Source organism: Sarcophilus harrisii, chromosome 1 (genome assembly GCF_902635505.1).
Source record: "Sarcophilus harrisii chromosome 1, mSarHar1.11, whole genome shotgun sequence".
Classification (NCBI taxonomy): Eukaryota; Metazoa; Chordata; class Mammalia; order Dasyuromorphia; family Dasyuridae; genus Sarcophilus; species Sarcophilus harrisii.
In genome coordinates, this window is record NC_045426.1 from 350,432,774 (window position 1) to 350,448,639 (window position 15,866).

At 33.9% G+C, this 15,866-nt stretch overlaps 1 protein-coding gene across 1 annotated transcript in view; it reads left to right on the forward strand.

Annotated features, from left to right (window-relative positions):
• Nucleotides 1–15,866, forward strand: part of LMAN1 (lectin, mannose binding 1) — a 43,218-nt gene that overhangs the window by 21,001 nt on the left and 6,351 nt on the right. Inside the window, exons 6-10 of the mRNA XM_003759964.4 lie at nucleotides 6,180–6,303; nucleotides 8,044–8,102; nucleotides 8,370–8,502; nucleotides 13,643–13,836; nucleotides 13,967–14,037. Coding sequence (XP_003760012.1) covers nucleotides 6,180–6,303; nucleotides 8,044–8,102; nucleotides 8,370–8,502; nucleotides 13,643–13,836; nucleotides 13,967–14,037 — 581 coding nt within the window. The remainder of the gene's footprint in view (nucleotides 1–6,179; nucleotides 6,304–8,043; nucleotides 8,103–8,369; nucleotides 8,503–13,642; nucleotides 13,837–13,966; nucleotides 14,038–15,866) is intronic.

The window sequence follows — 15,866 nt, forward strand, 5'->3', positions numbered from 1 at the left end:
GATTTGAATCCAGCTCTTCCTAACTCCCAAGTCTACCATTCTATTCATAATTTCCATGTTGCTTTTGCAGGAATAATGTTTGAACATAGAGTTAGGAGATGACTTTATACTAGGTTCCTTATCTAGGTCTACTTGGTAGATATTTACTTGATACCTCAGGATTAGTATAAAACAGTAATAATTGTCTCTAAAGTTATGCTTAATATGAACAATAAACATGCAACCTTATTACTATCTCTGTATAATAATATTTCCTCTTATTTAATATTTAATTTTAATATTTCCTAATAATAATTCTGAACCCTGCCCTTGAAAGGCTTAATTACTTAGTGATTCTGTACTTGGAAATAGAAAATCAATTCAAAATTTTACATTTGGGCCTTTTTCTTTCCATGGTGCCAAGTCACTTTGCCTACGCCCTAATTTTAGCACAAAGTCATTATGAAATGACCCCTACTTACATGGCTTAAAACCTAAAAAAAAAACAAAAACAAACAAAAAAAACCCTCTCCCTACCTTTTTAGAAATCCTCTTGATTTCACAGCCAAACTCCTAGCAAACCTTGTTTGTATTTCTCTCCTCCACTTCTCTTCTGGAAGTGTGGTTTCCAACTTCATTACTCAATGGAAACTGCTCTCTAAAGTTACAGTGATCTCTTAATTGCTAAATCTGATAGCCCTTTTTCAGTCCTATTTCTGAACCTCTTTGCAACATTTAACACCTTTGACTACTCTCTTTGCTCTGGGTTTACATGACCCTGCTTTCTGTCAGTTCTCCTACCTATCTGATCACTTCTCGGTCTCCTTTGTTGAATCATAATCCATATCATTTCCCCTAATCATGATTGTACCCAAAACATCTGTGTAGGCCACCTTCTTTTCTCATTCTGCACTGTCTCTCCTGGTGATCTTATCCTGGGTTTAATTATCATCTTTATGCAGATGAAGCCCGACACATTCTCTTTCCTGAGCTCAAGTATTATCACTAGTTACCTGTTGGACATTTCAATGTATCCAAAATAGAACACCTGTTTTCCTCTAAATGTGCCTTTTGAGTCTTCCTATTTCTGTTAAAGAGTTCTCATTCAGGTCCACAACTGCAGTCATTCTCGACTCTTCATCCTACTTATCAAATCAGTTGCCAAATCTAGTTCGTTCTGCTTATGCAGCATCTCTGTGCTCACACAGCCACCAATCTCATCACCCTTTTTTTGAATTCTTAAGAGTAGTCCCCTGATTGTTTTCCCATAGCCTCTCCTCTTCATTTCATCTGGCCATGCTCCTCTTCCCTGCTTATTAAATTGCAGTAGTTTCCTTTTTCCTTTAGAATCAAATCTAATCTTTTTTATTTGGCTGTTAAAATACCTTCTATGAGTCAGGCATTGTGCTAGGCACTAGAGATACACGGGGGGAAGAGATAGCAGGCCCCATTACCAAAGAAATTATGTTACAGAGTGGTATGGGAATGAATGAGAAGGTAGCATCAGTACACAGAAACACGTATAAACAGATAGAAGCTAATTCTTTTGGGGAGGATGAAGGCATTTAAAAGTTTTGGGGAATCAAATATAAACTCTTTGATAGCAGGGATTATTTCCTTTTTTTTTCTTTTGTATCCCTAGTACCTAGCATAGTTGATGAAATATAGTAGGTACTTTTAAAATGCTTTTAATTGATGGATTATATAAAAGTGGGGGTTGAAAACAGTGAATACTTTGCTTTATAGGATCCAAACAAATCTTGATAGACTGAATCAAATAAGATGACAGTTGAGGACTTAAACATGTCTTATACTAGAGTTAAAAAAAAATCAGATTCCCAAGTTCAAAATAGAAGAGGGGTAGTTTATCATCATTATGTCTGAAAAAAGTCTTAAGAGTTTTGATGGACTTCAAGCTCAATATGAATCAGTACTATAATGTCGTGATCCAGAAATATAGTTTTGGACTACATGAAGAGAATCAACTTCCAGGAATAAGTGGGGAATATTTATTCTATAATCTATCCTGGTGAGACAATATCTAAAATATTGAGATTAGTTCTGGATGCTATAGTTATTAAATGCAAACTATGTTCTAGGCACTGGGTATACAGAAAGAGGCATAAGTACTAATAGGCTACATTTAGGATAAATAGAAAGTAATTAACAGAATCAGTTCTAGAATTAAGATGGCTTAGAAAAGAGTTCCTGTAGAAGGTGGAATTTTATTTGGACCTTAAAGAAAGCCAGACAAGCTAGATAATAGAGATGAGGAAGGAAAGTGTTTCAGCCATGAGAGAGAGCCAGAGAAAATACCTGGAGCTGAGAGATGGAATGTCTTATTCACGGAACAGCTAGGAGGGCTGTGTCCCTGGATCAAAGAGTACAGTATAAAGAGTAAAGTACAAGAAGACTGGAAAAAATAGGAGGGGCCACATTATGAAAGGGTTAATGGCATGCCAAAAAGCCATTTTGTATTTGATCCTGGAGGTGATGAGGAATCAGTGGAATTTATTGAGCAGGATGTGTTATAGACAAATAGGATTTAGTAAAAATCACTTTGGCAACTTTGTGGAAGATGAATTGGATTTAGGAGAGATGAACCAGGGAGACCATGACCATGTAAAGAGGCTATTGTAGTCATCTAACTGAGAAGTTACCAGGATTTGAACTAAGGTGATAGCTGTATAAGTAGAAAGAAATGGACAGATAGATACAAGTGATGTGGAAATAGAAAAAAAAAAAATTGGAAACTTAGAGGATATATGTGGTGAGGGAGAATGAATTTGGAAGATACTGGGATTATATAGGTTACTGAAAGGATGATAATGCCTTATATAGAATCCTTCGTCACAATGCATACAGAAATTGTGTGTGTGTGTGTGTGTGTAGTAAGTTCACAATTAAAAAAGAAAATTTTAGAAATTAGAATAGGGAGATTAGGTAAACAGGTGGATCTGAGGAAAAAGATAAATGTAATGAATTATACAGTCTATTACAGTCCATTCGTGCCTACTTATCCTGTTCTCTGTCCTACCCAATATTCCTGCTTCCCCATCAGTCACTATGCTCAGCACTGATCCTTTGCTCTGCAAAAGGTTCCTGTCAAAACCAGATTATGATCTGAGGATCAGAGGGAGAAGTATGCTGAGGTAGAGAAATGTAATTTTCTCTTTTTTTTTTTTTTTTTTTAATTTAATAGCCTTTTATTTACAGGATATATACATGGGTAACTTTACAGCATTAACAATTGCCAAACCTCTTGTTCCAATTTTTCACCTCTTACCTCCCACCCTCCCTAAATGGCAGGATGACCTAGTAGATGTTAAATATATTAAAATATAACTTAGATACATAATAAGTATACATGACCAAAACATTATTTTGCTGTACAAAAAGAATCAGACTCTGAATTATTGTACAATTAGCTTGTGAAGGAAATCGAAAATGCAGGTGTGCATAAATATAGGGATTGGGAATTCAATGTAATGGTTTTTAGTCATCTCCCAGAGTTCTTTTTCTGGGTATAGCTGGTTCAGTTCATTACTGCTCCATTAGAAATGATTTGGTTGATCTTGTTGCTGAGGATGGCCTGATCCATCAGAACTGGTCATCATCTAGTATTGTTGTTGAAGTATATAATGATCTCCTGGTCCTGCTCATTTCACTCAGCATCAGTTCGTGTAAGTCTCTCCAGGCCTTTCTGAAATCATCCTGTTGGTCATTTCTTACAGAACAGTAATATTCCATAATTTTCATATACCACAATTTATTCAGCCATTCTCCAACTGATGGACATCCATTCAGTTTCCAGTTTCTAGCCACTACAAAAAGGGCTGCCACAAACATTCGTGCACATACAGGTCCCTTTCCCTTCTTTATAATCTCTTTGGGATATAATCCCAGTAGTAACACTGCTGGATCAAAGGGTATGCACAGTTTGATAACTTTTTGAGCATAGTTCCAAATTACTCTCCAAAATGGTTGGATTCGTTCACAAATCCACCAACAATGCATCAATATCCCAGTTTTCCCGCATCCCCTCCAACAATCATCATTTTTTTTCCTGTCATCTTAGCCAATCTGACAGGTGTGTAGTGGTATCTTAGAGTTGTCTTAATTTGCATTTCTCTGATTAATAATGACTTGGAGCATCTTTTCATATGACTAGAAATAGTTTCAATTTCTTCATCTGAGAATTATCTGTTCATATCCTTTGACCATTTTTCAATTGGAGAATGGCTTGATTTTTTATAAATTAGAGTTAATTCTCTATATATTTTGGAAATGAGGCCTTTATCAGAACCTTTGACTGTAAAAATATTTTCCCAGTTTATTGCTTCCCTTCTAATCTTGTCTGCATTAGTTTTGTTTGTACAAAACTTTTCAGTTTGGTATAATCAAAATTTTCTATTTTGTGATCAGTAATGATCTCTAGTTCTGCTTTGGTCATAAAGACCTTCCCCTTCCACAGGTCTGAGATGTAAACTATCCTATGTTCCTCTAATTTATTAATGATTTCATTCTTTATGCCTATGTCATGAACCCATTTTGACCTTATCTTGGTGTACGGCGTTAAGTATGGATCAATGCCTAGTTTCTGCCATATTAGTTTCCAATTTTCCCAGCAATTTTTATCAAACAGTAAGTTCTTATCCCAAAAGCTGGGATCTTTGGGTTTGTCAAAGACTAGGTTGCTATATTTGTTGACTGTTTTATCCCTTGAACCTACTCTATTCCACTGATCAACTAATCTATTCCTTAGCCAATACCAAATAGTTTTGGTAACTGCTGCTCTATAATATAATTTTAGATCTGGTACAGCTAAGCCACCATCATTTGATTTTTTTTTCATTAATTCCCTTGAAATTCTTGACCTTTTGTTTTTCCATATGAACTTTGTTGTTATTTTTTCTAGGTCATTAAAATAGTTTTTTGGGAGTCTGATTGGTATGAAATGTAATTTTCTCAATGATACCCATGAGACTGCTGTTGTGGGTGTCCACATGTCTTGTTGTGTAGTTGTCATGAGAGGCTGATCCCCAATTCAGAAGTAGGGATGTTGGAACCTTTCATAAGAAGGATGAGTAGACAGTGGGGAAATCAGATTGGAGATAATAGTAGCTATGACCATGTTGAACAAAAGCACTATAATTTGTCTACAACTCATCTTCCTACCCTCTGGTTTATCAGAGACTCCTTAGAGCAAGGCCATGATACCTTATGATCAAACCATTGCCTCTTGGGGGGGGAGTCCAGTCCTCAATATTTCAGACTATGTCCTCAGTATTTGATAGCTTTCTTTTAGACCAAAATCCCAATATGGGGTCATATAACTGAATGTAGAGACCAAAATATTTGGCAACAGTAAAAGGTTTCTGAATGTTCTGTGTCCTGCAATATTCCACCAAGATTTAGTTCTTTATGTTTAAAAAAAAAAAAAAAAACACATCCATCTCATTGGTGTGCATTTCATCTTTTAACAAGTGATAAAATTATATGTACACCAAAGAATTGTTTTAAAATAAACATGATTAAATCAATAAATGTTTGATTTGTATTGCTATTTTATATACCTATATACCCAGAGTCACATATAAATTTCTCAGACAAAAAGGGATCACAAGTGGAAAAAAAAGTTAAGAAATTGTGATCTAGAGGGTAATTCTGAATTGGGAAGTCATTATCATTACAAAGAACTTACCGTAATAGCCATCTTACTCCTTGGTACTTGTACTCAGAGCTTTGTTAAGAATTCCATCTTAAATAACTTTGGTTATCTTATTTTTCAACTTACAGTATATTAAAAGCAGCAAACTAGAATAGTGGTTAAGTACAAAAGTCAAGAGACAAAGTTCATAATAAACATCTTGCCAATGTGCCAGACCTGCCTCTGACATATTAATTATGTGACCACAGGGAAATCACCTAACCTCCCAGGTAATTCTCTGCATTTAAGTTAAAGACAAGTTGCGGTTTTGTATTGGTGAAATGAGTTTCTACACCAGGAGTTCTTTGCACAAATGAAACTACAAGTGCAGGCCATTACAGAAAAAGGTCCTTTGTATTTTAAAAATTCTATTCTAACTCTTCCCTGCAATAACATATTAGAAATAGTATGAAGACCAAATTCAAAATTAAATTTGAAGTTTGAATTAAGTTTCTTAGGCTCAAAATTAGTTCTGTATCTGTTTTTCTAGGTGATGATCAATAATGGCTTTACACCAGATAAAGATGATTATGAGTTTTGTGCTAAAGTGGAAAATATGGTAATCCCTGCACAAGGGCATTTTGGAATATCTGCAGCAACAGGTGGTCTTGCAGGTAAATTTTTATAGCCTTTAAATATTGAAAGTTTGGTGGTTAAATTTTACTGGGAGGATTGTTATTTGTTTAGATATGCTAGAAATTTTTATTTTAATTTGGCCTTGCTAGAAAATAGTCATTTCATGCCTGTTCATCTTAATTTTTTAATTGTATTTTTATTTTCATTTCCAAATTCTGTCCTTCACTTTACTCCTTCTTGATCTATTGAGAAGGCAGGAAATTACAATACCCATTATACATATGAAGGCATGTAAATCATATTTCCATATCAGCTATGTTCAGGGGGAGGAGAGATGGGAAGCAAGAAAGGCAAGAAAAAAATAAAGAGGGAAAAATAAACTTGAGTCTTCATTCTGAGTCTATCACTTTTCTATCTGGAGGTGGACAGCATTTTTCATTATGAGTTCTTTGGAATTGTGGTGGATCATTGTATTGAACAGAAAGTAGTTAAGCTTTCTTGATTGGTCATCCTTAAATGTTCTGTTTACATTGTTCTCCTGATTCTCATTTTGTATCATTTCATATATGACTTCCCAGGTTTTTCTGAAACCATCATTTATTATAAACCCAATAGCATTCCATTATAATCATATACAACAATTTGTTTAGCCATTGCCCAGTTGATGGGCATCCTCTCAATTATCAATTCTTTATCACTGCTAAAAGAGCTGCTATAAATATTTTCTACATATGGCTCCTACATACCTACCTTTTGCTAATGATTTACATTTTCTTATTCCTGTACCCATGTCATAAATATACCGCATTCGATGCTTGGGGAAGAAAACAATCCAAGATTGAATGTAGAGAATCCCCATTGTTGTTTTCTAAATATGGCCAGCTGAGAGTAACAGTTTACTAAGGCAGTGCTGAATTCTACCAGTACACATTTTCAACTTCAATGATGTGAAATTAATTTTTCTCTGAGCTTTAAAACTAAAGTATTAAAAAAAAAAAACAACATACTTGGTATCTGTTCAACTCTTTGTGCAATAACAGAGTTTAACCAAGATTACAAGCTTAAATAGCTATATAGCTTTGTAGAACACTGACTACTTAAATATATAGGTATAGCCTGTGATAGAACTTGATGTAATTTTTCAAAGGTGTATAAACCTGTCCTTTAAATTTCTCTGATTCTTTTGCCTCTATGTACCTCCTGTCCTCCCTGTGTCAAATGCACTCCCCTCCACTTCCCTTCCCAGAATACCTACCTCCCAGTAAATCACATCTCAGATACTGATTCCTCTGCGAAGCCTTTCCTCATTTTTCCCTTGCCCCAAATATTTGTGGTCATCTTCCCCAAGATATTTTGTGTTTAACTTCTCTGTATACATTACTTCCACTAGAATTTAAGCCCCTTGAGAGCAGTGACTGCTTCTGCTTTCTTAGACTATAAAAGTTTCTTGAAAATTGATGTATATTTAACAGATATCTGCTTGAATTGGGTTTTGGGATGAGTATCTTGTCTTTCAAGCTAATCACTGAATAATTTTTAAAATCTTAGATTTAAATTAGTTCTTAGATATTAGTTCTTAGATTTTTTTTTTTTATGGTTTCCTTAGTTGTACATGGTTATCTTCATCATTATTTATTGAAGAAAAACAAGTTTTAAAGACAACAGAAATTATTAAGTAAATGAGTGATTATATAAAAAAATTAAATGTGATCATTTAGTTCAGAGATTAGTATAGGATGGTGTATAATGTTCAAATTTTTTTTTTTTTTAATTTGTAGACGATCATGATGTTCTTTCTTTTCTGACTTTCCAACTGACTGAGCCTGGAAAAGAAATAGTAAGTGAATAATATATTATGCTTTTTTATTTAAAAGTGCTTTTTCGGTTTAGCAGTTATAAATATGGTGTAACTTGAATTAGACTCTAACAACTTTTTATATACTTTAGTATTCAGCTTCGTTTTATCACTATTTTTATAGTAGAAAAACAGTAGCAAAAAACCTTTTTGCAAAGATTTTTATAGTAGTTCAAAATAAGGAAAGTTAATTATAAAATATCTTACTAATATGATTATTTTTTCTTATTTATTCTTGAACTATAAAAGCCTGCACCTGATAAAGAAATTCCTGAAAAAGACAAAGAAAAATACCAGGAAGAATTTGAGCATTTTCAACAAGAGCTGGATAAAAAAAAGGAGGCCTTCCAAAAGGACCACCCTGATATTCAAGGGCAGCCAGGTAAATTTAAATGAACTTACTTAAGCTCCCCACAGGAGAATATGTGCCCATTCATGGAGCTCCATTCCAGCTAGTTGCCTGGTAACTGTTGCATAGATCCTATTTCTGCTCTGTGTTAAAGTAGAATGGCTCATAACAAGTAATTTCTCTGTCAGTGACCAAGACTTAAAAGTTTTTTTGCATATTAGTTAGGCTGTTGAATGTTTAAGTGGCTTTGAGGACTATCTCCAGCCTTTGATGAGTATCCTGTTGTTGGTCCCGTTAGAGGAATAAGTTGATATTAAGGGATTAGAGCTTATTTTGTCTTTGAAGATTGACAAATGAAAATTAGCACTGAAATCAGAATGTCTTGGGCCTTCGCTAGCACATGGCAGAAGTCATTACAAGATCCCAAAAAACTAAGCCTTAAAGGACATTTGTTCCCCAAGCACAGTCACCTTAAGTATACTCCTAAAATTGAGATGTTAGGCAGGGGAAATCATTGATTGTTGTTCTAGGCAAAAGCATACAGTGAAAAATTCACTGAGCTCTCCTTGTGATAATGTTTAGTGGAGAGGCCAGAATTTAGAAAGCATTCAATTGTGTCATTGTGCTTTCTGTTCAGTAATACTGGGAAACTTCCTATAATCCAGAATATCAACTTTTGGGAAGCTATAGCTGATTGCTCTGAAGAATCACTTTGCATTGATAATTGAAATTTACTTAGTTGTTATTCTGTTAGAATATAAGTTTCTTGAGAGTAGAAATTCTGTCATTCTTAGTATTTATATCCCTAGCATTTAGAGATACATTTAGAGATACAAATGTGCCTGGCTTATTTAATGATTGTTTTAATGTAAACATTTCAAATGATTCTTTTATAGTTTTCAGTTTTTGAAAGGACTTTTTCAAATGCCCCCCCCCTTTTTTTTTAAAACAAACCACATTAACAAATATACTTTATTTGAAATTAATGAAAAAATAATAAGAGGTTGTACTTTGGACCAAAATTCAGTAATATTAGTTTCATTCCTATCTTCATAAAAGTCTTTTTTTACCTTTCATCCCTGTATGATAGAGACTTGTTAATTCAACTCTACCAGCTCTGTTATGAAAGCAATGTGTTTGTTATCTTTGGCAGATTATACTACAAAATGTTTAATTATTTAATAAATGTGAAAATTAATTTTCTTAAAACCATCACAGGCTTTCTTATTCGTAGCTTTACATGATTCTGGGCTGTTTCTATGTCTTCATTTGCATTAGTGGATATAAGTTTAGGGAATACAAATTAATTTTTAACATTAAGCCAAACCCAGTATATTGAAAAGTAAATATGGGGGGGGGGGGTGTCATAATGTATATTCCTAAACCAGAGATTTTTTTTTGGATTATTTTGTTTTTAAGACTTTTTCATTACCAATCACTCAGCAAGCATTTATTAAGCACCAGTGACAACTAAGATGCAATCTCTATCCTCAAGGAGCTTAAATTCTTATGGAGAAGTATACATAGAAAATATACCAAATAAACACAAGGTGGTTTGGGGAAGGATATATACTCACTGCCAGGGGACCAGAAGAATCTTGAAAGAAATCAGAATTCCAAGTAGAAGGAGTGAGACTAGAGTGTATTTCAGTCCAGGGGAACAGCTAGGGCAAAGGCCTGGAGACTGGAGATGGAACATTGTGAGTTTGGAACAAAGAGAGCCGGTGTTCTTGGATCACAGAGTGTAAGGAGGGAGAAATGCACTGGAAAGATAGGAAGGAGGTTAGCCTGCTTAGGTAGGGGCCAGCTTGGGCACAACTTAATGTCACATAGAAGCATCTCTCTTTGATCCTTGTGGCAGTTGGGATTCGCTGGAGTTTATTAAGTTGAGAAGGGATAATGACATGTTTAGATCTTCATTTTAGGTAAATCACTTGACCAGTCTGTGAAAGACAGTTGGGAGAAGGAAGAGACCCAAGACAGAGAAATCAAACAGGAGATCTGTAGCATGGTATAAGTGTGAGGTGATGAGGGCCTGAACTTGCGTGGTGACTATAAAAGGGCAAGAGGGGACACTTGTAAGAGATTTTGAGGGTGTAGAAACAATAATATTTACAACATATTGGCTATGTGAAGTAAGAAGGAGTCAGGGATTACATTGAAGTTGTGAACTTGAATGATTGGAAGGATAGTGGTGCCCTCAATAGGAATAGAGTAGTTTGAAAAAGAAATATGGAGCAGGGGGAAGAAGAGGATAATAATAAATTCTGTTTTGGATATGTGGGATTTAAGCTTCCTGTGGAACATCCAAGTTAAAATGTCTCATAAGGAGCTAGCTGGAAATGTATGAGTGGAACTCAGGGGAGTTTTCTGCATTTAGATGATAGTTGAGTCCATAGTAGTTCATGAGATGATCAAGGAAGAGAAAGGATGTGGAGAAAAGAGAAGAGGAACATGTATAAGACTGCCTGCCATCTAGGGGAGGGGCTGGAGAAAGGGAAGGGAAAAGTCAGAACAGAAGTGAGTGCAAGGGACAATGTTGTAAAAAATTACCCATGCATATGTTCTCTCAACAAAAAGTTATAATTAAAATAATAAAAAAAGAAACTTTAAAAAAAGAGAAGAGAAGAGGGCCCAGGACAGGACCTTGGAGTTTACCTATAGTTAGTAGGTGTGATGTGGCTGATGAATCAGTCAGTAAAAGAGACTGAGAAGGAACAGTCATAGAGGTAGGAGGGAGAACCAAGAGAGAGGAGCATCCCAGAAGCTCAGCAAGGAACACATATCCAGTAGAAGAAGTAGTGTCAAATGAAGCAGGAAAAGTTGTTAATGTTGTAATGCTGTCTCTGAATCTCTTATAGAAGTTCTATAGTTCCTTATGTGCTGAGCACTGGGAGGGAAAGTTTAAGTAAGGCTTGGTTTTATGTGGTATTTAATCAAAGACTTTGGTCCATCTCTAATCATTATTCTTAAAATGGAAAATCTGCCCTGCCCTTCTCAAAATTTGTCTTTTTCTGTTGCATTATCACCGCCTTCCTGCCTTTGTTTCTCTCAGGCTTCTGTTGATTCTTCTGCCTGTTTAGAGCCGGTTTAGGAATTATTCTCCTCTGTGTTCCACAACTTGCCTGGATATTCTTGGGAAAAAGCAAACACTAAGGGATAAAATGGAATTGAATTTTCTGCTTTTCATTAGATTTGTCATTGATACTTTGCCATCTATCACAATCTAGGTATATAAATGCTGAACTTTTTTAGAATTAACTAGAGAAATAGTAAAGGAAGAGAGAAGAAAATGATACAAGAAGGAAGAAATTATGGGGGAAAATCCATTATAAGAAACTTTGTTTGGGCCTATGGGATTAAGGGTATGAAGAGGTTAGAAAAATAAATGGAAAGAAAAAGAAATGAAATTATATTTGAAAAGGAAGAATGTCTTCACATTTTTCTTCAAAAAGAAGACTGTCATTTTAATAATGACGACTCCATTTGTGACTCCAAGCAGTGGAATCATTGAATTAATTATTTTTTAATAATTCAGCGCCTAGAACAGAAAGAATCAGACAATTGAGCTCAGTAATCCAGTGAACCTGAACCCTTTTTCCTTGGGGAAAAAATCCCTGTTTAACAAGAATTGCTGGGAAAACTATAAATTGAATATTATAGGTCACAACGTTTTGTTAAAAATAAAGAATCAAGGACAGCTAGGTGGCACAGTAGATAGAACATTAGCCCTGGAGTTCAAATTCAGCTTCAAACACTTAATAGCTCTGTGACCTTGCACAAGTCACTTAATCCCAATTGCCTGCCCTTCTTAACCCTTCCTCCCACCAAAAATTAGAGAATCAAGTTAACAGGCCTTTTACAACTAGAGCTGAAGGGAAAGTTTTTTTTTTTTTTCTTTTAAAGGTAAAGTTTTAGGAGGGAAAGTTTTTTTTTTCTTTTAAAGGTAAAGTTTTATCTTTTTAGAGGGAGAATTTTTAACAAAGCAAGAGAAAAAAAATTACAGAAGACAAAAGAGATAATTTAATTTACATGAAATTCAAAAACTTTTGCACTAATAAACTGTTCAATTGGGGAAAAGAATTTTACATTAAATATCTCTGTTAAAGATCTTCTATCTATTAAAAAAAGAAAGTTAAAGCAAATAGATTGTTCAAAAGTAGTTCCAGTGGTAAGTGCTCAAAACATACAAACAGCCTTTTCTCAAAAGAAAAATTGCAAGTTATTAATTACCACATAAAAGACTGCCCCAAATCATTGATAAAAAGGAATTCACATCAAAACAACTTTGAGATTTCATTTCATAGTTAGAAAATTGGCAGAGATGACAAAGAATCAAATAGTTAATATTGGAAAGAACTGAAAAGACAAACATTAATATAGTATGGTGGAGCTGTGAATCATTCCAGAAAGCAATTTGTGTAATTTTGCTTTAAAAAAAAATAGTAATTATTGAGCCCGTATCCTTTGTCCAAATAGCCTTCAGCAAATATATCTACTTCAAGAAAATAAAAAACATCAATAAAGATTAAAAATGCCAGAATATTCATTTTTTTGTAGCAACAAAGTATAGATACTATACTATACATTAAAAAGTTGAATTTGAAAAATATAACGTATAAAAAGACTTCTTAGAAGTAAATAGAACCAGGAAAATAATATATAATAGCTACAGTCATATAAATGAAAAGACATCTCTCCTCCATGAAACTAAGTGCTGTATGTTAAGATTACGTTTGATCCCAAAGTAGTGGTGAGAAAATACATCTCCCATACACCTTTGCAGAAGTGGGAACTCTGGTTATTTAATATTGTGGGAACTGACATATGAGTTAGTATTGGTTAATTTTAGTGAGCTGTTTTTTGTTTGTTTGTTTGATTGATTTTTTAACTCTTACGTTAGAAGGAATGGCTTTTTAGGGATAGGAAGCATATATTTGGAAATTTAGATGACATAAAAACAAGATTTCAGTCAAAATGAAAAATTAGTCATTGAAAGTAGTACAAGTGAATAGCATTTTATATTGTCTAATTAAATTATCTACTGGCAAAATGTTTGCTGCACTTAGTAGATTATGGTGTCCTTGTGCTAATTTTGAGATATGTTAGAACTACATTACTTTAACAACTATATACATATGTGGTTCTGATACTCTAAATTTACTTTTTGTAGCTGAAGAAATCTTTGAGAGTGTAAGTGATCGTGAGCTAAGACAAATTTTTGAAGGGCAAAATCGTATCCATCTTGAAATTAAGCAACTAAATCGACAATTAGATATGATCCTTGATGAGCAAAGAAGGTATGTCTCTGCCTTGACTGAAGAACTCTCCAAAAGAGCACATGAAGGCCCAGTACAGGTTGGACAGGTGAGCTTAAAAATGTACTCACAGCTCAGCACATGAGTGAGAAATGGAAGAGAAATAATGGAAGATAAACTGTGTGGGTTGCATAGTTATTGAAGAAGATAATCAAAATCGTTTGCATATCTCATTGTAGGTCCCTCAACAAGAACTTGATACTGTAGTGAAAACTCAGCAAGAGGTCCTAAGACAAGTGAATGAAATGAAGTAAGTATGCATAAAGATAGACAGTATAAAACAGGTGACTTTTTAAAAAATTTATGGAATAAAGCTTTTCCTTAATGTAGTAAAAAGAAAAAAAAATAATTGCATGTGAAACCACAAATTTACTATGTACAACTTGGCTATTCTTTTTAAATACACAACAAAGTTTTCATGTAAATTTCCTTCCCCCTGCCTTTTTTTCTTCCCTCACCCCCTCCCTTCAGAGATGACAGCCATCTGCCATAGAGACAAATAGGTATATGTATAAAATTATTCTACATATATTTCTATTAGTTCTTTCTCTGAATGCAAATAGCATCTTTCTTCATATGCTCTTTGTAATTAATTGAGTTATTCATTCATAATAATCAAAATTCTTACTCATTCAAAGTCATTCTTAAAACAACATTTCTCTTATCGTATACAATATTTTCTTGGTTCTGCTTATTTCACTCTTTATTATTTTTTGCTTTTTTTCTAAGATCAATGAGCTCATCATTTCTTATAAATATTAGCATTCCATCACAATTATATATCACAGTTTGTTTAGCCATTCCCCAATTGATGGTCATCCCTGCAATGTCCAGTTTTTTGCCACCACAAAGAAAGCTGCTGTAAACATTTTAGAATATATGGATTATTTTCCTTTCCCATTAATCATCTTTGGAAATTAGTAATGGCATTGCTGGGTCAAAGAGTTTAATAATTTGTACTTTAATTTTAATAATTTTATCATTAATTTATTGTTGTTATTATTGATAATATTTATTTAATAATTCTTTGGGCATATTTCCAGATTGCTATCCAAAATAGTTGGATCAATTCATAATTGTACCAACAATGAATTAGTATACCAATTTTTCTGTATCCCCTCCAATATCTGTCACTTTCCCCTTCAGTCATTTTAGCCAATCTGATAGGTATAAAGTGATATCTAAAGATTGTTTTTAATCGCATTTCTCTAATCAGTAATGATTTATAGCAGGTTTTTTTTCTTATAACTATAATTTGTTTTTATTTCTTGATTGGAAAATTGCTTGTTCAATGTTCTTTGACCATTTATCAGTTAGGGAATGGCTCATATTCTTATAGATTTTACAAACTTATTTATATATTTGAGAGATGAGATCTCTATCTGAGAAACTGGTTTTTTCCCCTATTTTCTGCTTTGCCTTCTGATCTTGGCTACGTTTGTTTTAACAAAACCTTTTTAATTTAACGTAATCGCAATTATCTATTATACACTCAACTTTGCTTTCTTATCTCATTCCCCTATCGTAAGTCTATAAAGTGATATGTTCCCTGTTCTTCAAATTTTCTTGTAATATCTCTTTATATCTAGTTTATGTATCCGTTTTGATGTTATCTTTGTAAATGGTGTAAGGGGGGTGTGTGTGTGTGTGAACACATACATATATAAGTATATATGTATGCAATTTGTTTCCTATAATAAAGATGCTAATGAGATACTGAATTCATATATGTCTTAACAAAGAGTTCAGATATTTTCCTCTCCAGCTTATCAGGATCTTGTGCTTATGATATTTTAGAGAAATTTTAAACTAATCCAAAATATGCAAAATTACTTTTAAGTAAAGAGGGAGCTTCAAAGAAGAGGGCATAGAAGGAATTAGCAGAAGGGATGAAATACTAGTAGTTCTCACAGGAATTGCTTTATCAGACTAAAAATATGGGGCAACATACAGCTTTTTGGTTCTCTGTTTTTTTGCTGTTTTCCTCTGATCCTTGAAGACAAAAGTCCAGGTGAATACCAGAGAGAGGTTAAGTGGAGAGAAGATTGCAAAAGGAATTTTGTTTTTATTTATCGTGAT